Here is a 27,701-nt window from a genome sequence, read left to right on the forward strand (position 1 = left end):
GTGGTTTTCTCCACTGTGCCCAAAGAGGACTCAGCAGAAACTGTGCATGAACCACTGGTTGCAGAGCTGCTGCTCATAGCAGACTTCTGAGTCCCACAGCCACAGCAGCCATGGTGAGAATCTGAAGGACATAACCAGGTTCTAAGGAGAGGGAAAGCTGGCAGAGAAAAAGAGATATTGTTGAGGTAGATAAGTAGATACCTGCTGTATACCAGATTAGGGAGGATCAGGTTAAGATATGCTTCAACATCCTGTATGTACACAGGTTTATGGAGCCAGATGGGTTTGACCCAAGTGTGCTGAGGCAGGTGAAGGCCAGTGGCAGTGCAAGGCCACTCTCAGTGTCCTTTGAAAGGTGGAGGTGAGTGGGAAAAGTTGCAAATTAAAAAGTTGCAAATCTCAGCCCTGCCTTCTAACCATGTAAGAAGAAGATGAATGAACTACAGCCTCATGCAATCCTTTGGAAGATGTTGGAGAAAATCCTCTTGGAGAGCATTTCCAAAGGCATGAAGAATCAGAAGGTGTTCAGGTGTAGTCAACCAGGATTTCTGAGCAGAAAATCAAAAACTGTTTACAAAACAAATCCAAAACTGTTGAACCTCTCCCTTAGTGACCTGCAGGATGGGACAGCACAGACTCAAGCAAGTTCAGAGAGCATATAAAAGTGGAAGGAGTGGAAGGTGCAGTAGACAGCTGTGCTGCACTTCAGGGGAACCTCAACAGGCGAAATGCAGAGCTAGACAGGGAGGAATGTGACAAAACCCAGCAAGAGCAATTGCACCATCCTGCAGGTAAGGAGGAGTAGCTCCACGCACTGGCACGTGCTGGGGACTTGACGAGCAGCTTTGCAGAGAAGTTCTGTGAGGTCCTGCTGGACAGTAAGCTGAGTTTGAGCCAGCAGCACTGGCCTTCTGCAAAAATGACCAACATTATCCTCAACTGTATTTAGGAGTGCATTAAGAGCATTCCTAATTCAGGGGAATTTGTCCTTCCTGTACCCTCAGTGCTGGTGAGGCCATGTGAGGAGTGCCAAGTCCAGTCCTGGGCTCCCAGCAGAGATGAGTTGTTGACAGACTGCAGTGGCTCCAGCACAAGCCCAGAGATCCTGCTCTTAAATAGTGCTGCAGCATGTCCAAGAGGCAATTCCTGATACTGCAACTTCACTTCAGTGCCCCCCTGCAGCTTGCAGCCACCCTGTCCTAGGGAGGGATGCTACCCAGCCCAAGACAACAAGGGGAATCTGCTGCTTCCCACTGCAGGGCAAACAAGGGGGCATCATCTCCATGCTCTCCTCTGTCTGCAGCTCCTTGAGCACACCAAGGGTACAGCCTTCCAAAAAGAGAAATAAAATGAGAATGACAACTACTGTCTAGGTTTTATTCTGCAGTTGACAGCTGGCCTGGAGTAGAAGATGAAGATGTGAAGTGTTGTGATTCTAAATCCAGCAGGCAAGCTAACACTGCAGGGCTGTATTTAACTCTGTCTTTCAGGTTAAGCAGCCATAACACCAAAGTTGCAAAGGTGCTGCAGGCTCTTCCTCTGCCTCCCACACTAATCTGCCTGCTGCTGCCTTTTTCTAGGCTTTGGTGTGAGCAGTGAGACTGTATCAGCCCCTGAGGAGGGACACAGTGCCTGCCCAGGCAGTCTCACCAGCACAAGGTTCTTACAAGACCAGGAGGTCACAGTGTCCTGATGCCATGGCAGATGCACAAAGTTCCCAGCACAGTCTTCCTCCAGCAATTTCCACCATTATTTCTCCTTACACTGGCCTAAAATATGCCACAAAAAACATTCAAAATTACATCTCAAATGCAGCCATGAGCATTTCTATGCCCAAAGCTGTAACTGATAAACAAACCATTACAGTGGAAGACAGCTCCAAGGACAGGAGCACAGGGAATGGTTCTTCAGATTTTCACCACAGCTATGATGCCCATGGGAATCAGAGCATTGAACAAAAACAACAAAATTAGCTTTAAAGAGAGCTACAGACTTGAGATGGCTTCAGACCACACTTTTTTTTTCCTGGTGACTGGAGATGGCCAGCATCATGACAGTAAGCATAATGGGAATTTTGCTTGTATTGTGACGGAGGTTGCAGCTGCTATCCTGTGCTTTTTCTGTGCTGCTTCAGTCTGCTAAATCAAAATCTTGTCTTCAAATAAATAAATTTGGTAATAACACATTAAATCCTCCTCATGTGGAATATCTAAAAGAGCCTGGTCAGAGTTGTACTGCACAAGAGAAGAGCTAGGACTGCAAGACAGCAGCAGACACCTCACCACACAGAATGCATCTCCAGCAGCACTGAGTTTACTCAAGGCAACACACACAGTAATTCAGTGTGCAATGGCCACCCCTTTGTGGCATCAAGGGCAACTGGGAACAATGTAAAAAGAAAGGGCCATCTGCATAACTCTGTGTACAACCCACCTCCTAATGTAAGGCCCCAGCTTGACACAAGCAAAAGAGACAGTAGGTGACACTCCTTTCTGCCCTTGATTGAGCTTAAGTTTCAGTCACTTCAAAAATACAATAATAAAACAACAATCTTGCATGTATAAAAATGCAAAACTCTAAATATATTTATTATTCAGTTATATTTGCTTTTCATTGCACAGATTTGTTTTTTATCCCCATGTTCAACAGTTTTTTACAAAGCTTTTAGGAGTTTCGAAACTTAGAATGATCACTCAATACTATTTAGGCACAGATCATGAACGCAAAACTCCATTTCCTCAAGGTTTTTTCCAGTGAAAGATTAGTGGTTGCAGTTAAGCTCCAAATTTAAATACATTTCACAGTCCACGCTTTTACAGGCATACCGTCTAAAAAAGAAGTTTTGATTAAATAGACTCCCAAAGCCTAAATAAAAGCACCTTCTTTTCCATAAATGCTGAAATCAACAAAACCCAAGGATAAAAACCATAGTGGCCAACCATTTTCTATGCTAGCCAGTCATAGATTAACAAAGAAACAGTTCTCAAGAGGATGTAAAAATCCCCTGGAAAAATTACTTTACTTTGGAAATAATTTAAATTATTTCGTATTTAAAAAAAATAAGCTAAAAAAAAATGCAGCCAATAAAACATATCTGGTGACAAGGATTTGTCCTAGACATATCCCCTAGTTGATTCCATGATTTCTATGTGCCACAATAGAGGTGCACAGTTACAGGTTAAACAGTGTTTGCTTGCTCTGCCTGGGTTGAAGACATCTCCATAAGGTCCAGCATGGAGCCAGAGAGCTGGTGCTGAAGGGCACAGGTCAGTGTGGCCACAGGGCTGAGGAAGGCTGAGCAGCCTGGGAGGATGCAGGGGGCTGGACAATACAGCTGGCTAGAGGGAACTTGCAGCTGTAGACGGCTTCAGGAATGGGACAAGGTGCTGGCACCTGGGTGTGAAGGAAGCAGCAGCTGCAGTCATTAAGGACAAGTGATATCCCAGCAACCCTGGAGGGCTGTTCATGACTGGCCATGGCCCTGTGATCTTACTGTGGCTGACGCAAATCTTCTAGCACCATTGCTGAAACGCCTGCAGTGGGCTGGGGGTCCAAGTTCCTACTCATTCTTTTAAACCTTCCTAGCAAATTCCCCCACTGTCAACACTGTGGAGCTTTAAATGCTGTTCTCAATCTCTGATGACCCCCAGTTGACTGCAGCTGGTCTTTGGCAGAAGAAGGGAAAGAAGGCCACTAACTCACATGACACAGAGACTCTTCAGCTTCTCTGGCAAGAACTAGCTCACACCATGACCTTTTTAAAGCAAGACATCCAACACCAACTCTACTTTTCCTATTACAAGAGTGCTGGCCCTTGGCATCCCCAGCACCAGGTCAGGGCAGCCACGGCTTTCCCAAAGCACCTGGGGGCTGGGCCAAGCTGTGAGGTGAGAGGGGTGCATAAGGATCACTTTGGAGCTAGAGGTGCCTCTGAAGCTCAGCAGAGTGGACTCCCTGAGCAAGGGGACAGCAGCCACAGGAGCCACATCGCTGGGCCCAGAGCAAGAAAAGAAGCTGGTAGCTGCCTTCAGTCTCCCAGTCTCCTGTCATGTGGAGGGACAGCAAAACAGGTCATTCCTAGAGTTTAACATGTAACTTCTCCAGGAGCAGAAGAGCAAGATTTTTCAAAGTCTCTCACTAGCATTAATACACAAGCTTCTGACATTGGTGAGCAGGCAAGCAAGGGGAGCCTGAAGAAGCACAGCAAGTCCATCAAAAACTGTCTGGTGATGATTAGGGAAATGTGACCACCACAAGCCAGGCAAGTCCATGCTGCCTAAAATATCAATTCTACCCCCAGTAAAAAACCTAGGAGGAGTTATCTGCAGGAACTAGAGTCTCCCCCTGTGTCCAGGGGAACAAAGAGCTGTAGGCCAGCAATCCCATTAATCATCTGTGTCCGTGCGGAGGTTTCTGAGCTCCAGCGACAGCTGTTTAATTTGGATATCTCTCTGGATTACCAACTCACGTAGTCGACGGATTTCTTCCTGTTGCCGGTAATACATCTGTAAAAGCTGTAAGAAAGCACATATTTTATTTCCTTTACACTAAAAAAATTAGGTTTAACCTGACAATGCCATCAGACTTGTTACATCACTTCTGAGAGAAACATCTAAGGAGGAGGCCTTCAACCAGCAGACAACGCCAGCAGTGCTCCTGTTTTCCACTAGATTGGGTAGTGACTGCATGTGTTTCACAGGAAGTATTTAGAGTCTGCCACATCTCCTTCTCTGACCTTGGACAACTCCTTTTTCCTTCTTCCAGTTGGGACTAGCATTGTCTTTCACTATGCATGCAGCAGAGCACTCAGCTCTGCAAAGGCTGCTTCTGTACCCTTAGGGTGCCAGCTCAGAAACACGCAGAAAAATATCCTTTTTCACGCCACAGGGAAATTCAGTTGTGGAAATTCCTGCCCTATCAAGGTGCAGATGCTAAATTCTTGCAGAGATGAAAGGTAGGGGAAGAAAATTATTCCAGGGTTCCTAAAAGCAAACAAACTGCACGTACTTGAAAATGTCCCTGAGCTGCCAACAGTGGGAGGCTGACAAATCACCACAGAGATGTATCACTGTGCCAGCTTTGATTACTATACTGAGAGGTGGTTTTCCATTATTAAAGACAGATCGTGGACCTGCCAGGATCTTTTCTAGAGGATTTCCCAGGTGCATGCTGCAGCCAGCAGCCAATCTCAACAGCACTGCACTAATAAGTTGACCTTCAGCAGTGAGCTGCAGATGCAGACTCTTTCCCATGTCAGGGTCCACAGTACATCAGGCAGTTAAGACTACATGGATGCACCAGGAGTACACCCACTCCTTTCACAGAAATCTCTGCTGCCTCACCTCTGCTGCAGGCTTGCTGACTGCAGTTCTCATCAAAGGCTTATCCTGCATAAACCCCAGAACCCTAAGGTCCCAAGGACCTCCTTGTGCCCAGCCAGTCACCAGGCAGGTCTGTGCCACAAGAATGCCTAGGAAGTGAGAATGCTGACTGCCCCCTCCTTTCCAGACACCCTCAGCTGGGGCGCCGCTGGGCTGTACTTCTGCTTCCTTGTGGCAGTCAGGCTGAGTTTTTGCCACCACAAAGAACAAAGAGCTTGCACTGACTCAGGCCTGAAAAATAACCCCTCCCTGAATTGCCACCATGTGAATGGCATTCTTTCATCATCTGGCTTTGAGCCTAGCCTGTAGCCCCAACACTTTACCCTAGACATTCATACCTCACTTTCAGTTTTTGGTGGTGGACACTGAAATACATCAAAGCCATTGGAGAGGCATGTTTGTTGATTTTCTGGCAGATTCTCTTCCACTTTCAGCCTTTTTCTGCCATGTTCAATCTCTCTTGGCTTCTGCTTGTCCTCCACTGATATCCTTCCTTGCGCTTCCTGTTGCTGGCTCACATCAGTAGCTTCTGTGAGGGGCTCTTGATCAGGAAACTGTGGCAGGGACTTCACAGCTTCAGAGCCTGGTCTCAAGGATACCAAGAGAGGCCCTAGGGAGGGAGGAGACAAGTGAGCACTCCCAAACCACACTCAAAACTCAGCACTAAGCAGTTCATTCTAAGAACCAGCTCTAACCATTTCATTCAAAGATAAACATGGAGGCACGTGACCAGAGCAGCTTCCAGAATTTACAGCCAACAAATTATCTTAACTTCCAGCCATATTTACTATGCCTCCCCTTTTCCTTCTTTTCTCTTTCTCTGGCAGGTAATAGGCCAGAGAGCTGGCAGCAGCTGGGGAGCGTCACAAATGACACATAGACAGGCAGAAGGCTAACTGGTATAAGAACCTCCCATCTTTACTAAACTGCTTCTTTTTACACCCTGGTCAATACAGGTGGTCATTTAATATATTTCCCCTGATTGGCTAATTAACAAGACACCCATTTGTAAACAATCTTTTGAGAATAACAGGAAAACAGATACTAGAAAAACACCACCTATGGGTTGTTTTTAATAATGGGCTATAATTGTTTATCTCCAGCTTCCTAAAGTCTCCCAGGCCAATTCTGGGAAAACTTATCTAGCTTTCTCACTCTTTGACCAGGCTATCACATCCACAGGGGAGCTGAAGGGCTGGGGAGCTCTCCATGTGCTGACCTTTGTTAATCCCAGCGAGCCATTCTTCTGCTGTCAGTGCCGGTTGGGCTGCTGCAGTCAGGGGGTAGATATCTGCCTGGTATGATTCCGACTGGAAACAAACAAAAGTCCAGAGTAACTATGTCAGTGAGATTTTGGCTTAAAGATGTCATACTGGATTGTGGTGGAGAAATGAATTTATTCCCCTTCAGCACAAGGGAGTGCCATGAGCACTCACTGCAGGGACACAAAGTCTTTTCACCTGCTCTGGACCTCTCTGCTCCTCACCTGAACTCAGAAGAATTGTATCTGGAGGCCTAATTTAATCCGTGCTAGTAAGGTCTTCAGACTCAGGGAGGTTAACATAGGCTAACTCAACTCCCATGAAATCATGTTCCTGAGGGTGAATACATGGATACAAAGGATGGACAAGTCCCAAATCATCAGCTGATTATCAATTGACAGAAACTGGCCAAGGAGATAAAGCTGGAGGAACACGCCTGGTTGGGAGTTGCAGTGAGCATTAGTTCTCCTGTGTCTCTGAATGCAAGGAACTCATACCTTCTTTTTATATTCTACTTTCTGGAAGTAGAGAGCACAGTACTGACATTTCCCATGTACCTATGCCCACACAGTCACACAGGAGCTACCTTGGCTAGCTACAGATTCAAGGCCTGTTTCTTTCTCTAATGACACCAGCTCTGAGACTTACTCCTACATCACCCTCAGTGCAACAGGTCGTGCCTTACATGCTGCAGAACAACTGTCTGTAACACAACTCCACCCAATGGGTAGACACCCATAGTTCCTATTTTACCAGGGTGATTCTTCCTTCTTCCACAAGGAGATTGTTATGCCACCCAACACCAGCTCCAACCCCTCTCCCTCTTTTGTCATTATGTCACACAGATTCTATTGGAGAAGTTTACAGACAGCTAGCAGACCTGGCAGCATGTCTTGGAAAGTCAGATATTAAATTGAATAAACTCCTGAGTAACTCTTGAGTTACCAGATAGGGTTTGTTGGCAGGGCTGCCCCAGAAACAGGCCAGCTACATCCCCCATGCCAGGAGAGAGAAAATCTCTTGTTCTACCTACTCTCGTTCCCCCAAGAGTTGCAGAGAGGAGGCAGTGCACCCATTTTTTCACTGATATTTGCCTCAGATAAGAACATGATCTGAGGTCAACTTACCCGTCGAGGCACAATCATGGAGATGGGCTCAATCAGGCTTTTAGTTGGAATCAGTTTGTAAAAACGGAAAATTTCACAAGCTGCCACATCAAGACCTCTCTTTGGCATCATTCCTGGGGGAAGAGCATGAAATAAATGGAGTACAAATCTCCTTGGGAAAGTTAATGTCATCAGCCATGTGAAAAGGGTCATCAAGAAATGAAAGACATCATAGCATCAGCACCACATCAGCATGGTTTGAGGTCTGCGTCCATAACTGGCTCAGAGGCACAAATGACAAGACTAAATAATTACTTTTTTTTCTGTCAGACAATGTTGTTACATACATGCGTGGGTTTCATGCTAAGCCTCCTGGTCCTTATTCATTCTAATGGGCTCCAAATAGAGTGAGCAGAAGAGAGCAGAGCTGGCAGGTAATGCCACAGCATTTGAGTATCAGGATCACTAGGAAGGGATTTCAGGACACCTAAACAACACCAGAATAGCTCTATATGGCTGAAATACCTTCCAGGGAATTATCCTCCCCCAATTCTGTCCCAAAACAGAAATGAGAATGAGAAGGGTGTGAACATCAATTCTGCCCATTTGTGTTTTAGGGACTGGCTAAGCTACACAAGGTCTCCAAGTTACCTGATAACCTCAGTGGGTTTCTCTCTCATTAGCTTGTACAGTTCAAAGCTCTATCCACATCAATTCCCTTAAAAAAAGAGATTCCCTATGCTTGTAGACCTTGCTTCATGGCACCCAAGCTTAGTTTTCTACTAATACCCAGTGACTTCTTTAAGCAGCAGATTCTACGTGAAGGCCTGCTGCACTTTACATTATAAATTCATCTAAAAGTGAATCTAAATTCCACTCCTCCATACAGTATTTTGTTTTGATAATATGTTAAAGGAACTTTTTTACAATAACCTTAGCAGTACGCTTGATCAGCTCAACAAAGCAAGTTAGGGAAGTAGACTTGATTCACCTTTTAAAAACACCTGTACACTTACTTTGCATGAAATTATTTTTAAAAAGACTATGACAATGAGAAATAAGGATGTTGTACTGGATTATAAAAAAAGGATTATAAAAACTGAAAAACGAGCAGATCCTTACAGTTAAGTTTTAAATAATATATTCCTTTAATTTTTTTTTTTAAGAAACCTGCAGGCACAAAATTCAGTGCTGCCAAATATCCATACCAATGTTCTCTATGAGTAGGAGTGTCCACAGATAGTGTAGAGGGGTGTTAATGATCCTAAAAATATGTAGAGGAATATGACTCAGAGTAGACCAGACAAGGTTCAAGAAAGGGTTAACAATAAGGTCTGAGGGCTGAAAGCTAAATTCTGTGACATTAATTAAACAGTGGGTAGTACAAAGGTTAATAAGCAAGGGTCTCCAAGGGAGGAGAGGTGATCTAACCACAAAAGATCTATTTCTGAATAGGAAATGTCAGTAAAAAAGAAGGTAGACAGCAATAAAGACTGAAGGCATTAAGCTGTGAAGCATCTGTTACCGCAGAAATCACAGAGTGGGAATGATGGAAATAGAGCTCAAAGACAAAAATCTTGAAACAGATTGACAAGTGTCAAGGAGCATTCTCTACTTTTAAATCCAGACTATCCTCCTTTCCACCTTGACTAGGTATGTAAGAGGAGATGTAGCAGTGACTGGTAAAACTGCCCAGCCCATGCTGGTCAGAAGGGCCCTTTCCAAGCTCTGACCCTGTAATACCACCTGTCATATTTGGGTGAGCTAAGCCAAGCTGACTGTAAGCACCTGTAAACCTGTGTGGAGGTTCTCCATTCTCTTTTCTAAACAGAATTTTGGATATTCCTAGACTCTGGCAGCCTCTAAAATGAAGAAACCACAATCCTCTTGTAACATTAGACATTCTGGCACTCACCAATTCCTTTCTGCGGTAAGTGAGAATGATATTCCATCAGGTAGTTCAGGAATGGTTTCTCAGGGCTTACCTCATAGTACCGTATGTTTCCATCACCCTAAAGGCAAAGAAAATCAACATCAGCCGGACTCTGCTGTTCAGCATAACAATCTGAGAATTCCTGGCCCCAAGCAACCATGCAGGATCAACCATGAAACAAATGCTTATTCTCAAATTCCTATACAGGAAGGTTAGGACCCAGCTGCATACCTCTCCACAACAAACATGGTACATCTGTAAAGTTGGTAAATGTAACCTGATGATGAAGAACCCTCTGGCCCCACCCCATCTGCTTATATCCTTAGGTTAACATGCTTCAGGAGCATCTTTGACCTCAGTCTCTCACAACACAGGCTGACAGCAGAATCAAACAGACCTGCACTTGCTGATGTGGAAAGCACTTACCTTTCCCACCACATAAAGCATGTGTGTGTCAGAGTCATAGACAGGAAACAGAAGTCCCGAGGAGCCATCCAGATCCTCCTCCAGTAAAGGCACAGAAAGGTCATTCTGGGCAGGACACAGGAAAAAGAGTCAGCTGCAATCACCTGTGAGTCGCCTCAAGTCCAGGACACCTCACCTGAGCCCCACCTGGCAGTGGCATGTGAGCACAGCTCTGTAATGACCCACAGCCATGCACAGACTGCTGCAAAGCTCTGTGGGTGAGAAATGGGTGCTCTGTCCCAGTCCTTGTCTGAAGTTCCTGCCACTATAACACCTCAGGTATCTGATGGCATTTCAGGGTAGATATGGTAAGAAACATTGCCTGCCTCTACACGGGCCAGACCGCAGGAGATGAAGGGGCCTTCAGGGTACACCTGCACCACTGGTGTAAAATTCACACTGAATTTTACTCATGTTCTCTCAAAACCTCTAGTCTAGGCAATACTTTCATGACAGTGCACCACCCACAAGAGCAGTCTGCATCAGCCAAGCAATCTCAGCATTGCACAGTGGGAAGGTGCCTGATACAAGGACAGAACCTCCCACTGGCCTTTTGCAGGTAAGCCATGTAGGAGGACACAGCACACCACTCCATATGCAAAGCTCTCATGTCTTGTACAAAGCTATCTCTGCACTGCTGAAGGGAGTGATTTTGGGAGGCCTAACAAAGCAGAATCTGGTGTCTTATGGCTGTCCATGTGGTGATTCTCACATAAACATGTATTTAGCATAGGGTTAACACACATTTTCTCCTGCAGAACTGACCAGCTGCAGGCTGCAGTAAGCCAGGGCTTCTGTTTAGATGCAAAGACGGGTGTGGACATGGAAAAGAGGCCTGCTGGGGAGGCTCTGTGCCAATCCCTGTTCCTAAGGAGGCTTTACACACCTTGCTTCACAGATCTTTCCACTATGTTTTTAAACCAAGCACGTAAAACTCTGACATGACACCCATGAAGTATCACAGCACTGCTTAGCATTGTGGAAAGCCTTCAGACAGCAGCATTGTGCTTTGTCTCTCACATGTGCAAAGAAGCCATGTCAAAACATAGCCAAATCATAGCAAATTGTAGGCCTGGTCTACCAGCTTTGTCTGGTAACAAAGTGTGACAGCACTATAAAGAGACAAAAGATTGTGCTGCATGGTGGTTAATGCACAGAGGCATGTATAGATGCTGACAAAGTAAAAATATCTCACTACATATGAAAGGGCAGATGAGAGCAGCCATCCTGACAGGAGATCAGATGTCTTGGAAATGACCAATTAAGCACTACCTCAGTACTCTACTGTCAGGAATCATCAGAAATCAAAAACACCCAACATAATTTTCTTCTTTGAGGGCTTCATCTGAGTATGCTGTGTCTAGAGCTCATTTCTCTTTCCAGGACCAGTTTGCCAGTAAGACCAGTAAGAGCCATGTTAAGTCAGAGCTACAGTAACCATGAGGTCCTTTGAACAATTTCTTCATGTAGTGGGCTGTTGTGGTTTAACTCAGTCAGCAACTAAGTACCATGCAGCCATTTGCCCACTTCCCCTTGGTAGGATGGAGAAGAGAATCAGAAAAAATTAAACCCATGGTTGAGATACAAATAGTTAAGTAATTGAAAAAAAAAGAAAAAAAAAAGAACAATAACAATTGTAATGAAAAGGGAGAGAGAGGAATAAAACTCAAGAAAAATAAGTGATGGACAACACAACCACTCACCACTTGCTGACCAATGCCCAACCAGTCCCTGAGTAGCAATCCATGGCTCCTGACCAAGTCCCCCCAGTTGAGCATGACGTTCTATGGTAAAGAATATCCCTTTGGCCAGTTCAGATCAGCTGTCCTGGATATCCTCCCTCCCGGTTTCTCGTGCACCTGCACACTGGCAGAGCATGAGACACTGAAAAGTCTTTGACTTAGGGTAAGCACTACTTAGCAACACCCCAAAATGTCAGTGTGCTTTCAACACTAAATCCAAACCACAACCTTGTGCCAGCTACTAAGAAAATTAATTCTATCCCAGCCAAAACCAGGACATGGGCACAGCATTCACTTTGCTGTCTTAGGTTTCTCTGTTGAAAACCTCTCCAGAAACTCAGTTATGTCTCACACCAGTAAGACCTATCACCCCTCAGGAATCTGACAGATCACTTCTGAATTCCTGTTATAAATCAATTCCTGTGTATGTGGCAGGTGGAAAGTTAAAGTGACAGCAAAAGAGAGAAAGCAGAAGCTGGTAGGGTTAAGATTTTTGGTCCAACTCACTTGATCCCATAATGCAATTTGCCTATTATTCCACCGAGACGTTCCAGTAGAAAACAGCATTTTCATGTTTCCAAGGAATGAGACTTTATTGACTCTGTGAGACTTGTAGCTTCCTTCCTGTAGAAGAGAAAGGACACTGCTTGAGTAAGACAATATCTGTTGCATTGTGACATTTTATATTACCTGACAACTCTCATTCACTCACATCTGAAAGATCTGCTCAGCCCAGCTGAACACTGGTGAGCAGGATTTCACAGGCATCTGAAAATAGTGGCCTAAACTCTTCAGGATCATTCCCAAAATCTCAACAACACATCACAGAATATTCTGAGTTGAAAGGGACACACAAAGATCATCAAGTCCAACTCTAAAGCGAATGGCCCATACAGGGATTAAACCCACAATCCTGGTGTTATCAACACCCTGCTCTGACTGGCTGAGCCAGTCTCACCTCTCTAACTATTGATTCACATATTTGCAAGACAGCAGTCTTTAGTAGTTCCAGGCAGGACTTTCTGTGTACACTAACCTCTGCAAATAGCTACAAAATGCAGCCAGCTGCACCTAGCCAACAAAATCCAGGTAACAAGAACAACCATTGAGACATTTGTCATTGGGACAAATGTACACTTGCATCCACCTCTCCACCTGATCTCTACATTCCCTCCCATGTCCCTCTCAGAGGGCTGAAGAAGGTACCTATGAAAACAATACAATCCAAGTAAGGTTTCAAGGAGCAAGGAACATGGTATCAAGATATAAAATCCCTGTTTTCAACAATGACAGCAAGCATTCTGTGGAAAATAGAAGGGAACAACGCCATATAGTGCCTTGGGCAATGCAGATGCATCATCTTTTATGGCAATGAAGGTACTCAGGAGAGGAAACACTCCAAGAGGTGAGATCAGATGGACCATAAACCTCTGAACCCAACCTACCTGTAGGACTGTTCCAGCACGAGGGTCTATCACACGTATCTTTCTGTCCCTGCAAGCAGTGGCAAGGAGACTGCCATCTGTGTTGAATGACATGGAGAGTACCACATCTTTGTGAGCATCAAGAATCTTCACTGGGTTTGAAATAACAGCGTCCGTGACACCAAGGTTCCAGATCATTATCTGGAGCAAAAATAATTTAAAAAATCAGTCCTTTGCTGCCTCACACCCGAGACTTCGTGTATTTTATTCACTTCTTCATCTTTTCTCTACATGTATAGGTCTTACCATCATAAGTGATTGTTCTCCAGCACTTAAAATAATTCCTGATACTAACAGCAATGTATCAGTGTCAGCTAAGAATGTCCAATATTTTAATTTCCTTTAAAACCACATTTTGTACATAAAAATAGAAAACATCAATGCATATACGTTCAGTAGCACAAAGAAAAGTGGACGGCATTGCATGCTGTATGCAATTCAGTAAATGAGAAGTGCAGAGTAGACTGAAGTTCATCAGAAGGCTGGAAAATTAGACAGTCCTTTTGAACTTATAGCAACATCCTTTTGCTTTTGAGTCACCATGGAAATTCCCCCTGAAGAAAGCTTCCAAACTCTTTAGTACCATCTTACAGCTTGAAATTAAAACAAAATTTCAAAACACCAAGCCAAACAGGGTGTCCTAGGAGCACAGACCCACCTTGTAGTCATAGCCAGAGCTGAAGAGGATGTTATCAGCCGTGGGATGCCATTCAATCAGACCGACTCTTCGAGCATGCCCAAGAAGTTCTTTCTTCGGAGTGGTAATGTTTCTTTTTAGCAACTGATTGGGGATGTCCCAGATTTTAACCTGAATGGCACAGCATGGGTCTTTGTGAAATTCCTGAGAAGGAGCTAATTTGGAATTTATCAATAGCTATTAACTGCCTTGGAATTACTATTGCATTTGTAGTAAATAGGAATGCAATTGGCTTTTTTGAACACCTATCCTTGTTATTTGTATCTTTACTATTCTGTGGACCTGAAGACTCCTCTTTATGTTCTATCTTCAGACAACAGTCCTACCAGGGTTTCTTTAAATTTGGCAATCCAACCCTTAGGCATGTCAGCACAATTATGAAAAGTTATTCCCAAGGGGAAGAAATAAACCACTAATCTTGCAGCCCTTGCCTCTTAAGTGTACTGAAGCCACTCAGCACTGAGAGCGTGCTGTCTTGTAACAGGCCCACCTACAGCTCTGGGTCCTTCTAGAAGGATGCTGCATGAAGACAAAAATGCTCTGTCCTCCTGTGGTGGAAGAAAACAATAGCAGAAACCAGCAAGAGGGGCTGAACCTACGTGGGTATAAAAGGAGTCTTTCCCACACTAACCCTAGAAACACAAGTATTTAGGATGCTAACAGATGATTAATCCTTTGGCTCAATGAAAATTACTATGCTTGTGTCATAATTTTTCTATTTCTTAGCCTGAAGCAAAAGCAAAATGCTCTTTGGAACATTGTTTGTGGAAATCAGCCACAGATGCCCAAGTCTCCTACTGTTTGGTTGATGAGGATCACACCTTTCTAAGACAAATAAGAAGCAGACCCAAATTCTGGGACCTCCTGGCATCAGCACCCCTCTCAGCAGTGTATTCTTTATCCCAATAAGGAATCAAGCCCACCAGAAATGCAATGGCTGTAGAGTCCAGCAGTATCTGCATGAACTTCTACAGTAGTTAGAGAAAATATCACACTTTACAATCAGACTGATTGATTCCTTACAGTTTCAACAGCTGTCACTAAAGAAATGGGGCTAAGAGACTAGAAAAGGGGAAAATAGGTTGTGTTCATGCTGACAAGAACTGCCTAGAATGAGCCACCCACTCCTCATGCTGTGAAATGATTGCTTATAAAAGCAGAGAAAAGCACCTGGCTGGAATCTCAGACTGCATTAAAAGGCAGAAATTTCCAGTTCTTTGCTGTGCAGAATAGGCAGGACTTGGACTCAGGCCTGCAGGGCAAGCAGGGACAATCCAAGCATGAACAAGCTGTCTACCCTGCTACCTCTTGAAGAAAGTCTGATAAAATGAAGTAAAAGGCACAGAGTTGCCCCTCTAACCAGAGGGCAGCAGAACTTCAACAAGTTGAACTCTTCAAGCCTGATGATTTGCCAAGAAGAACAGAAGGGCTAAGAAGATAAGCTCAAACTCTCAACCCCTAGGCCTTTGCATAGGCCTCAGCCCTAAGCCCACCTGAAACAGCAGGGAGAACTGGAACTCACTGTTCACAGAGAACATACAATCCTTCCCATGCCCAAAAGTACCATTCTACATAGCTCCAGCTGTGCACCACAAAAGATAGCTGTAGTGCTGTCAGATGAAAAATTGTCTGCACCTGGCAGGCTAACACAATGCCTATTCTTCAAAAACCACTGCCTGTGGAACTGCACAATACCCATTCTGTAAGAAAAAGAACTGGAAAGCAACCAGCCCACTTGTGCCAAATTTTACCACTTGACTGGGTGGTCAAGTATGACTTTGAGAGTCACTGACCACCAGGGATGACCAAAGAGATTCCCAGGACAGAAGAACACATGAGTAAAAGAGAGAGAAAATATGTTACTGATTTTAGGGAAATTATTACTATGCTTATTCAGGGAAAAATCAGTGACTACGTACATAAAATATAGTATCTAAACAGGATTTTCTTTTGTAGTCAGCATGCATGATATTTCAGAGGAGATATCCCCTCATACACCCAGCTAAATAAAGAATGTCTGCTATTTAATGCTATGTTAGTGTTAAGAAGCTTTTATTTTTACCGATTTTTGGTAACGGTGGTACCACCAAATCAAGCTCCAGAAAGGCTGGTTAACAGTCAAGAAACCTCTGAGCAATGTGGGAGAAGTGAAATTTCCATTATCTACTCAGAAGGCTTGTAGCCTTGCTCAAAGGGAGGCCCAGCCCAGTAAGCATTTAGATGCATCCTTGTAGTAAGCCACAAGTCTTACTTGCACAGTGGCTTACTAATGCTCAGAAATAGAAGAGAGCACCAGGCTTTTGACAACAGGCTGGAAGGAAGGCTTTTCCTCTTATGTCCAGCCCAGTGGAAGCGGTGGACACCTCTGTGACCCCCAAAAAACCTTTCTCAAACTTCTCTTAAAACAGAAGAAATATTGCCATGAAGATGTCTCAACAGTATGTCCAATCTGAGCTCTCCAGAACAGGCAGGTTAAGTAAGATGTTGACCCCACAGAACAAGTCCAACAGCAGACAAGAGATAAGAAGGAAGCAGCAACACAGCAAATCTGAGGAGAGCTCGAAAGAAAATAATTTGTTCAGTCTCTGGCTGCCCTTCAACTACATAGCATGAAGGCACAGAGAGGATGGAGCCAAACTCTCTGAAGGTAGAAAAGGAGAGCATCAAAGGCAATGGATGTATATGGCAATACAGCAATGCCTGGAGATCAGATGCATCCCATTTTCCCTAGAAGGATACTCAACACCTGGAAGGAGGACCTATTGAGGCCACAGGATCTGTAGCCTTGGAGATCTTCTCAGCTCATTTGAACAAGGCTTGGAGAAACCCAATTATTTGAGTAGGGCATAGAGGAAGTGACATCCAAGGTCCAGCTATGAGGTATCAGGAAAGGCAGTCACACCAAGAAACAGTCTGCTGTCCTTGCTACTTAGCAGGCAGGGAGGAGATGTCTCTACACCATGTCACAGTGCAGAAGACCCCTAAGATACCATTTTCTGGTGCTAGGATGAGGATGGGAGAGTAGTAAAAAGCAAGTACAGTCACAGACAGGCAGATTTCTTGGAACAACTTTTGGTACTGATACCTGTGACATGCTACCTGTTTCCATTCTTTAGTCTGAGGAATGATCCAGTGTCAAGTTTCTGGAGAAAACTGGAAAGGAAATCTGGGGATAGTGCATCCAGTTTTGTACCCCTCAGTGCAAGAAAGATGCTGGAGGCCCACCCAGGATGCCCAGGAGACTGCAGCACTTTATCTTGCAAGTAAAAGCTGGGGAAGATGGTCATGCTCAGCCTGGAGAAGAGACAGCTTCCAGGCAAATTGATAAAAGCTTCAACACTTACAAGACTAACTGAGAAAACAGAGCCAGGCTCTGTCTTGAAATGCACAGTAGGAGGGCAGGATACAGCAGTCATTAACTGCACTGGAAAGAAAAAGATTCCCCTTGGGAGGAGTGAAGAATAGGAACAAGTGGTCTGCCTAGAGAGGTGGTGGAAGAAACCTCCCCTTCAACACAAACGCTTCTGTGATTCTGTAACTGCAGTGGGATGTTTTGAGGATTGTGTTCATTTCTCATATGAGGCTCAAAAGAGTGGCCAAGGTGGTGCCCTCTGCCACAAGTTAGTCATACCATGCCATACCTCCTGAGATAGCATGAAAGCCTGGATACAGGTTGGCAGATACAATAAAATCTTCACCATCAGTTCAGAAACTGAAAGAAGCCTTAAAAGAAATAAAAAAAAAACCAAAAAAACCACAGAGGAGTATCCAAACAAGCAAAACAAGCAGTCACAAAAAAGGAAGGACAATCAAAAAAGCTTATAATCAAAACTGACTTTTTGGCAGAATTAAAATGGCAGAGCATGTGAACCAAGCCAGGTCTGGAGAAAATAACAGGAGAAAACTCCCTGATTCTCTACGGCAGAGTGAGAATAAACCCAGTGGGATCTCACATGGGATCTCTGGAAAAAAGCATGGCAGTTAGTCAGACATTCTCACTATCAAAGACGTCAGCATCACACTTTTTACAAGACCTTTTGAAAGTGACCTTCCAGTAGGGAGATATGAGCTAAATTGTCCCTTACAAACACGACTAGAATCTTTCAATTGCCACAGTGTCTACATCTTACCCACACTAACTTCAGCCAAAGCACCCACTGCAGAAGTGTATGATGCATATTCCTCACCACAGCTGATCCAGCATGACCCTACAGAGTGCAGGAGCAAGCTCTGCGGGGAATTAATCCGAAAGAGCTAGTCCAGATAATGTTGTGTTGAAGCTTTTTTTAAAGTAAAGACAGAGTTTCAAAGAGATTAAACTTTAATAGCCGTTCCATTTTAAACTCATATTTTGTTTTCCTCATACAAACACACCATAAAAAGGCACAAGCCCCCACAAAATAGATCTTCCTCATTACACTGATTTGGTATTTCATCTGGAAGGCATCACACAGGTCTGAATTCAGGAGAAAGAAAGGAATCTTACTTTTTCCTGACTTCTTAAATAAGTATATGCATGTTTTCACATCTCACATCATTTCACATTCATGAGCTTTTGGTTTCTTTCAACTTCATTCTCCAAAAAGCACATTAGCCAGGTACTAACACACAGTACAATGTGGTAAACTTACTGTGGCATCTTCTGAACATGAAGCTATTACAAAGTCATTGAATGGGTTCCACTTGATGTCCAGAACATTTCCTTTGTGCCCACATACTTTGGGATAATGTGGGTCAAGCTTGCCTGTCTGGAAAAAAATAAATATAATCAAGGTGAGCCATGGAATTACAGGGCATTTTCATGGCAGCTCCAGAAAGAAACTTTCTGCTTGTTGTTCTCCAAATGCCCTAGGTGCTCTCTGCCTGTTAAAGATGGGGTTTTTGCTGTCCCTGATAGTCAAGTCTTGATGATACCACCATAAAGGAAAGAAAGTCTGCCAGGCCTTCCCAAGAACATGTGCTGTGAAAAAATTTCCATGCATGCCTACACATTTGGAAGACAGTATTAGGTTCAGACACCAAAGAGTAATTTAGAGGAGAAACATCTATGAATGAGATTAATCTTCGACATTTTTTAGAGATCTTTTGCTGGGGGGATAAACAACAGCAAACTCTCCTTCAGAAGTTATTTCCTACAAGCAGCAAAAAAAATTTATTTCGGTTTTGGGTTACCAAGGTATTTGTGACACAAATTACAAATTACCGTTTTTCTTTCAGCAAGCTATTTCTCTCTTATGGTGTTCAAATCCAGCCATTCATCAAATTCAATCAGCATTCTGGACTCTCAAAAAAAGCCCAAAACCATGCCATGTTTAGGTGGCAGCACTGGTACAAATCCCAGACTAAGTGCCCTAAGGTGTACTGGGAGCCTTATGCCAGATGGGGGCTGTATTGCATTGAACAAACCCACACTGCCGGCACCATCTCTGCTGGAGAGTCAAGTCTGAATATTTAAATAGTAGAAAGGGTGGTGGTGATTTTATTAACATTGAAGTAATGCTTGCTTCCCTCTGTAAGAAGCAGAAAAAGCGTGGGGAGCCCCCTGACCCACCCCAGGCATCAGCTAAAGAGCAAAAGTTGGTCACTGAAGAAGGGAGACAGACATAATGGCAAGAGTAGTGGTGCTTACCAGCGTACTGCTTCCTGCCAGGAAGAACTGTAGACCAAAATGATTGCAAATGTGTGCTCTCCTAGAAAGCAGACACTTCTGTAGATGTACTACTCCCTACACCTCTCCAGAGGTGGGCCTTAGGAGAGCAGAGCTGAGGGGAATCTGCTACCCCTAAACAGGCCATGGATAGGATATAATTTTCCCAGCTTTTAAATTCTGGGGGGTTTTTGCAATTTTGCATACAGAACAGGACACCAGTGTGTAACTATTCTGGCTTCACTGGAAAGTTTGTTGCATAAACTGGGACTAACCTGCTTTAAACTGAACATCCAAAGGGCTTTGAAATGTAAAAGACTGTGGTTTTTAAAACTACAGTCTAAACCAACTCCCTTTTATAACAGCGACAATGCAAAGAGATTTGGGAAGGCAGAAGAGAGATAAAAGGCCTTTAATAAGAAGCACTCCTCCACCCACAGTGTCCTTTTGTAGGCTTCAGAGCTTGGTTTTAAGATGACAACTAAAAGGGGTGGACAGCTGGATCGAGAGGGATCCATTGATCCTTAAGGGAACTCTGTCCCCTCCCAGAGTTAGCTGCCTGTCTGCTCCCCACTCCATTTTGGGAGACTCCCAGGCTGTCCTGGGAGTTTGCCTGACCCATCCTTCAAAGCCCAGTTTGCCTGACCCATCCTTCAAAGCTCTCTTACCCCACTCCCACTTACCCTACTCCCAGGCTTTGGAAAAGGAGCCCTTGCTCTCCCAGCCACCAGTCTCACCTGCCCCATTGCAAGCCCTGGGACACGCCACACATGAACCCCCCAAGAGCCAAAAAAACACATGACATAAAACTAGAGCTGCTGGTCTCAGATGCACATCTGCATGTGGAAGTGAAAATCTTCATTGCTAGAGGAAATTTCGTTCTACAGATCAAAAACTAGATGTGTTGTTGTTCCATGAAGTGGTACCTGACTTCCACAGTTGCCTGCAGAGCTTGAAAATTAGCAGTTTTTCAACCACTCCCTTTCTAAAGTTCTAGCACTTCTGAAAAGCTTGGAGCTTGCTGACAAAAATCACTTCTAGTGGAATATCTGTCAAAACTCTCCCAGCAGATTTCTGCGGGGTAGATTACTGTGAGGTCAGTCAGCCCCACCTCTGCCCCTGAAGGGCACTAGCACAGCGCTCACACACCTGTCAGTTCTGCAAGGCCAGAAGGGTCATCAGCACTCTCATTTTACAGTCCATGTTCCCAGAGAGAAAGGAGGGGAGTTTGTGTCTATGAAGTCTGCACAGCCACAGATATGCTCCCTTTCACACCTGGTGCTGACACATGGGAAGACTGGAGATTGCAGATCTGGGTATAAATAATCTCCTGGGACCTTGTTCTCACTTTTTTTTTTTGCTGCAGAGGAAGAGACAGATGCGGTCTCAACAGTCTGGTCATCAGGAAAGGAAAAAGGCAGGACTTCATCTTTCAAAGGAAGGCCACAAAATTTCCCTCCCAGTCAAGATCTTTCCTTGGCATGCTGTGCATGCACTTCCCCCACACATCTACACCCAGGCCACACTGTGGGAAAGCAGTTGATCTCTCATTTACAGTCACTGAGCTCATGTCTCCCTGAACTTGGGAGTTTTACAGTCAGTCAGCCTGTTCTGGGCACCAGGCAACCCCTGTGGCTGCAGCCCCTTGCCTCTCTGTTAAGATGTGCTGCCTTTCCACCCAGCTGGTTTCAGTGGCACATATTCACCAGGATGCCACTGACACACCCTGCTACAGACCATTTCCAGAGTGATGGCAAATATTCAACTAATTTCTTATAAGGCTGAATGCAAAGGCCTGCTATAAGGATGGTATCTAGGGCAAAGAACTCATTCTTTACATAACCTCCACTGTCCCTAGCCATACCCCACCCCCAGGCTCTCAGAGAAGAAGACTGGTGCAGAAGGAAAGAAGTGGTATTTATTCAAGAGATGAGAGACCTTGTTGTCTGTGACTCAGCAGGAGTACAACAAACAAGCAAGGAGGTGCAGTTAAACAGGACAAAGCTGAGGCTTCATTCAAGGATATCCTTAGACAGGCAGCCACCCTAGCAGCAACACATGCAGAATGAACTAAAAAAACATTGGAGGGAGGGATAAGAACAGCTCCCTAAACAGGCTGTTTATCCTCTTCAGCAACTGTAGCCCTCCCTGTCCTGGCTACTACCTCTTGCTTTGACCAAATGTCATCCTGGCTCTTGGGCTCTTGGGCTCTTCCTCCACACTTTGTCCCACCTGGGACGTGTCTGCTTCCCATGAATCCAGTGAAAAATAACCACAGTCAGCTGTCCATTGTAAGAGGGCAATACTGTCCCAGACAGGTCTGCAGAACAAGCTGCCTTTATGCCCTGGCAGCCAAGGCCGCAAGCCAAGTGTCCAGCACACTGTCTGCCATGGCTCACCTTCACAGCAAGAGATGGCAGTCACAAAAAGCCACCATCAGAAGCACAAGTCAAAAGTTTCTGCTTTGCACCAGACAGTACCACTTTGGAAGTGGAGTAGCCAAAACAAAGTAGCTGGTATGGCAGGTCCTGACTCAGGTAATCCTTTTTTATGGGAGGCTGAGGCTGCTTTACCCCCCAGCATAGGTCAGGAACAGGTATTCAGAGAACAGCTGTGTGAAGCACCTAATTTCTCTGATCCACAACCAAAGATTAACCCTTAAGGGGCCAATTCCTGTCCATAGCTCCATTTTGAAGCCATTAATTCTTCTAGACTCATCAGCATCCAGAACAGAGAGCCCCACATCTGAACTGCAGCAGCATTTACATCTGCTGCTAACAGTCTGCTCCCTGGTCTCCAGAATCCCCTTCACCAAACAAATCAAAAGGAGTTGCTCCTTAAACTTCTTCTCCTCACAGCTTTATACATCTTGCCTTTTTTCCCAGACTGACTGAGGCACGACCTGCAAAGTCTTTCCTCATATGAAAGTACTTTTACATTTTCATTGACATACTTTAACTATCCTTTTCTGTATCTTTTTTAGTTCCGCCATGCCTTTGACTTCTGCATTCAATATTTCAAAACTGGGTGGAGTATCTGAGCAGGTGTAAGAAGGAAAAATTACTACAAAGACTAGCCAAGCTGAGAAGAGGTGAGAAGACAGGAAAATTAATAGTAAGCAGTACAAGCACCTTCAGCTACTTTTGCCAGCACTTTCAGAGCTTGGTCCCACACCACATCCCCCACAGTCAATAGCTGTCTGCCTACAGGTGCAGTTCTGTGATAAAGACAAGTTGTTGAGCCTCAACAGACCATCATTGCGGGGGCAGAAGTGAATCAGTTAAGAAAAACAGGGTAGTGGTTAATTTTAGAAGGACAGTCTCTAAACTGCACCAGCATTGAAGGAATGAATTAACAAAGTCCAGAAGGGCCGGAAACTGTGCTAGGTTCTTCAAGCACAACCAGTTCACTTTCATCCTTAGCAAATATATATTAAAAAAGTGGCATTACAATAACACCATCCATTAACTTTTAATTAAAGGCTGAACTTTTGCCTTTCATCTGTTCTGCCCTGATTCCAGAGAGATCATAATCCCATACTGAAGTTAGTGCATGCCTAATTTTACTGAAGCAATAACCATCAGACAGCCAGCTTCTCCCTCTCACCACATCCTAAGTCATGAAATCTCATATACATGGGATTTGTTTCTGAAAGGGAACTCTTCACAGCAGCACTGCTTGAAGTTTAAGAGCTTCATTGCCTGATAACTGTGTCTCCATTCTTCCACAAAGGAGATGATAGAACAAAACATACCATATTCTCCTTTGGTTATAGCTGAATCCATGTCACTAAAGCAGCTTTCTGGTTTTGCCCCCTTTATCCACTAAATACTTTTTAATTTGCAGTTTCTCCCAGGAGACAAACATCTGAACAGCACATTCTGCTGACTATACAAGAAAGGCAAATGAGTTGTAAAATGAAGCAAGGTGTTAAAAATCTGCAAGCAGCAATGCAAGACATACAAATACACACATGCCAGGAGTCACCTGCTAGGGCAACTGGGGCCTCTTCCATCATTTTGCAATTTGGGTAACAGCATTAACTGACTATCCTCTGTGACCCAGCTCCCTAGAAGATGTCCCTCCTCCAGCCTCCTGATGGGCTCCCGAAAGCCAGCTCTCCCTGGGGAGCTCACCTGCTTGATGGGAATGACGAGGAAGGCGCCGCCGCCCACGCACTCCGTCACCACAGCGATGAAGCTGGGGTTCACGGCGCAGAAGTGGTTGTCATTGATGTTGTGGGTGATGGGCACGCAGTCGTAGCACTTATCCTTGCTGGCAGCTTTGCCATACACGTGGCGGAACTTGGAGCTGCGGTACTGCGGGTGCCACGACATCTGCAAGGAGAGAAACACAACATCCAAGGCATAAGGACAGGCCATCCTGGCGAGGCTTGCAGAGCCCCACTCCCCTCTTCCCACCACAGGCTCACCCTCCCCACCTGGGCTGCTCACACCAACCCACAGCCAGCAAGCTGTAGATGCAGTTTTTTTCTGGTGTTCACTCCTTTGCCATAACCATGTTACACATCTCTGATGGAGAGAGGAGAGTGCAGGGAAGAAGTGACAGCTCTCAGCATCACCAGCCACCTGGACTGTGCATGTGCCAGCAGTCCCCATCGCTGGGGTAGGGCCACATGGCAGCAAGTTCAAGAGGAGATGAATTCTGGTACGATAGAGTTCAGAAAGCATGAAAAATACAACATCTTGAGCATGGAAAGCATGAAAGACAGTGAGTGAACAAGCCAGTCTGGATGCATGCTTTGTTTAGCCCTCAGGTGGTTTAGGACCAAAACTTATTCTAAATTTTGCTCACATGAACAGAAAAAATAAGTTTGGCAGATCACAGGAATAGCTACAGTCACCTGTTGATCTTTTTTCCACAGACAATTATGTTCTGCATGTCTGGTTTATAACTGCACTATAGCCCTCTGACAGAATGCATTCTAAATGGTGTTTAAATGACACATAAAGCATGCTAAACACAAGAACCCCTTCTCACAGAGAGCAGTGAGGCTTAATAGAACTGATTTAACAGATTTCATAAAATCATACAGTCACAGAGTCGTAGAATGGTTTGGGTTGGAAGGGACCTTGAAGGCCATCTAGTTCCAACCCCCCTGACATGGGCAGGGACACTTCCCACTAGACCAGGTTGCTCAAGGCCTTATCCAAACCAGCCTCAAACACTGTCAGGGATGGGGGAACCATAGCTTTTCTGGGCAACCTGTTCCAGTATCTCACCACCCTCACAGTAAAGAATTTTTTCCTAATATTTAATCTAAGTTTCCCTTCTTTCAGTTTGTATGCATTAGTCCTTGTCCTACCACTACACTTCCTGGTGAAGATGCATTCTCCACCTTCCCTGTAGAACCCTTCAGATACTGGAAGATTGCTATTGAGGTTTCCACGCAGTCCTCTTTTCTCCAGGCTGAACAGCCCCAATTTTCTCAGCCTGTCTTCACTGGGGAGGTGCTCCAGTCCTTTTAGCAATTTCACAGCCCTCCTCTGAACTTGCTCCAGCAGTTCCATGTCATTATTATGCTGGGGGCACCAAAACTGTATGCACTGTTGCAGGTAAGGTCTCATGAGAGCAGAGGGGTAGAATCACATCCTTCAACCAGCTATTTTCAAATAGCTATTAGTGCTGGTCAGAGAAGGTAATTAAGACTATTAAACCCAGATCCCACAAGATTTAGAGAGTAAAAGGCATACAATGAGTGTAGGGATAAGACTCTACTGCCCAAATGAAAAGAAATGCAGAAATGAAAAGAAAGACAGGAAGATTATGGGTGAAAGAGCACCTCGCACAACAGCTGGGAATGTAGGCAAATACTGTCAGAAGGCAGGGTTTTGCCCCATATTGACCTCCTTAATGTGCATTTGGTGAACAGTATTATCAGTGATACTGGATCAACAATACTCCAATTTGACAAGGGAACCCAACCAATTAGCTTTTGAGCTACTGCAAGGCTTAGAGAGCTCGCTCACATGGTTGAAGGGTTAAGGGAAGCGTGAATGCACTCAATGGCAGGAAGTCAAGTGCATCATCACCTGACAAGCAGAGGTCTAAGCAATTTTAAACCAAAATGTTCATGTTGCTGGCATGGTACTGCATCCTCCTGGGATGTCTATCAAAGGCTAAGGAACCAAATGGCTCAATACTGGGCAGTGAAACTGGAGCTTTACAAGCTCTCATCAATACAAAGTTCCACAAGGCTGTGTCACACTGGAAGATTTGGGCTGTGAACAGTACTAGGACACAAGTTCTATCCTATTTCCTGCCTCCTCCCAATTCTACTGACACAGCTCAGAGCCAACCCCACCTTGGACAAATACACATGCCTGTAGTATTTGTGTCCTGGCAGATCACCAGTTGCTTTCATAGTCATCCTTGTTGCTCTCTGTTACCTTAGCATGTTTTACCTATGCTAACCCTAATTTGTCCATACTTTTAGCTGAATAAATCTCTTCCACAGAAAACACTAGGTCTTTTATACAGTGAGAGATACCTGTGCCAAACAAAAACAAGGAAATGCAAGTTATTTGAAGAAGAAAGCAGCAATCCTGAAAGCTGATCTTGGAAGAAGGGATATTCACAGGCAGAAAGTAAGTTGAGGTTATATGCAAGTGGCTACCTTCCCAAACAGCAGAGGTGCAGTGTTCTCAAACAATTTCATGTTCATTACAGTTTTAGTGGTTAGGCTTACTCACACCAGGAGGAGGGGGAGGAATCACTGTATTGCCCAGATGCAGCAGTATGCAGCAGTTGCTTCTTACAGCAGGACTATTATCTTTCCAAAATGAACTAAATTGCCTGGCTGCAAGTTAATTTTAGCTACACTGCTTTCGAGCTGGGAAAGAGTGTGTGGTCTGAAGTTTCAAGCCCCTTCTGGAGAAAGGAGTCACCAAGCACAGAGGAGCAACTATTGAGAACACCAGGACTCTTCACCTTGAGAAACTCAGAAGGATCTCATCAATGCACACCAATACCTCAGTATTAAAGTAGTAGTGGAGAAGACAGAAGCAGACTCTCCTCAGCAGTGCCCAGCAGCTGGACAAGAAGCAATGGGTACAAACTGAAACTCAGAAATCTCTATTTATATGCAATGAAACACTTTTTCTCCATGAGGAGAAAACACTGTTCAACACTGGCACCAGTTGCCCAAAACATTATGGAGTTTCCATCCTTGGAGGCATGGTCCTGGGCAACTTTTCTAGTTGATCCTGCTTTGAGAAGAAGGATTGGACTAGATGATCTCAAGGGATCACTTCCAATCTCACCTCTTCTGTGATCCTGTGATTTTAGGGCCTCTGGATCTCAGCCATGTGTATCTTGTACTGTCCTAAAAATGCCACTGCCAACATAGAAAATGCACACCCATACAAGGCAGACTTTCAACCCAATAAACCAGAAGTATGCCTTTCAGGCTCAGCTTTCTCACCTGTTCCTCTGGCAGGAAGTGATGACAACACATTTCTTCCTCGTTCATAAAAACTGGTTTTTGGACAGGTAACCATTTTTTTTAAAGTGCAAAGAGCAACTTTTGGTATAAGGAATGGTGGGGGGAGGGGGGAGAAAGTGACAAAAACTATACCAATATTTTGTCAGTAAGATAGGATTGCTTTTATATTGCAAGAACAGGCACTATCATCTTCAAATAATTAAAAGGCATTGTTTGTGCATTTTAAAATGTCTGAAAATTTAATGTTTTCCCCAGTCCCTTAACAATATGCTTTCCCTGAATGTTTTTTGGACTAAAAAGCTAAAGCATTAGCTTTCTCCCTGCACTGGAGGGTCAGCCCCAGTGTAGAGGGTCTCTCCTTGCACAGCCATGTTTGAGCTGTGTGAGCCCATATGGGCAGAGCCCAAGGACCTGAAAATCCCATGTGTGCACCACTGGGTAAGGCTTGAAGCCAGAGCTGAGGGATTCCCAGCTGACCTCACTGCTTGTGGCACAGCAAGATGCCAGGGTGCCCACAGC

At 44.6% G+C, this 27,701-nt stretch overlaps 1 protein-coding gene across 2 annotated transcripts in view; it reads right to left on the minus strand.

The window, feature by feature from the left end:
* Nucleotides 1-2,552: 2,552 nt before the first annotated feature.
* The window catches only part of CORO2A (coronin 2A), a 57,521-nt gene continuing 32,372 nt past the window's right edge, over nucleotides 2,553-27,701 (minus strand). For both annotated transcript variants that reach the window (XM_071424536.1, XM_071424537.1), the window contains exons 2-12: nucleotides 23,854-24,054; nucleotides 18,702-18,818; nucleotides 14,032-14,181; nucleotides 13,335-13,514; nucleotides 12,397-12,513; nucleotides 10,109-10,213; nucleotides 9,665-9,761; nucleotides 7,771-7,883; nucleotides 6,601-6,691; nucleotides 5,720-5,991; nucleotides 2,553-4,514 (exon numbers count right to left, since the gene is read on the minus strand). In XM_071424536.1, the coding sequence (XP_071280637.1) occupies nucleotides 4,386-4,514; nucleotides 5,720-5,991; nucleotides 6,601-6,691; nucleotides 7,771-7,883; nucleotides 9,665-9,761; nucleotides 10,109-10,213; nucleotides 12,397-12,513; nucleotides 13,335-13,514; nucleotides 14,032-14,181; nucleotides 18,702-18,818; nucleotides 23,854-24,054 (1,572 nt within the window). In that variant the 3' untranslated portion in view covers nucleotides 2,553-4,385. The remainder of the gene's footprint in view (nucleotides 4,515-5,719; nucleotides 5,992-6,600; nucleotides 6,692-7,770; nucleotides 7,884-9,664; nucleotides 9,762-10,108; nucleotides 10,214-12,396; nucleotides 12,514-13,334; nucleotides 13,515-14,031; nucleotides 14,182-18,701; nucleotides 18,819-23,853; nucleotides 24,055-27,701) is intronic.

The sequence above is a fragment of the Agelaius tricolor genome, unplaced genomic scaffold, assembly GCF_023055355.1.
Source record: "Agelaius tricolor isolate 1412-34295 unplaced genomic scaffold, bAgeTri1.0.p SCAF_4, whole genome shotgun sequence".
NCBI lineage: Eukaryota > Metazoa > Chordata > Aves > Passeriformes > Icteridae > Agelaius > Agelaius tricolor.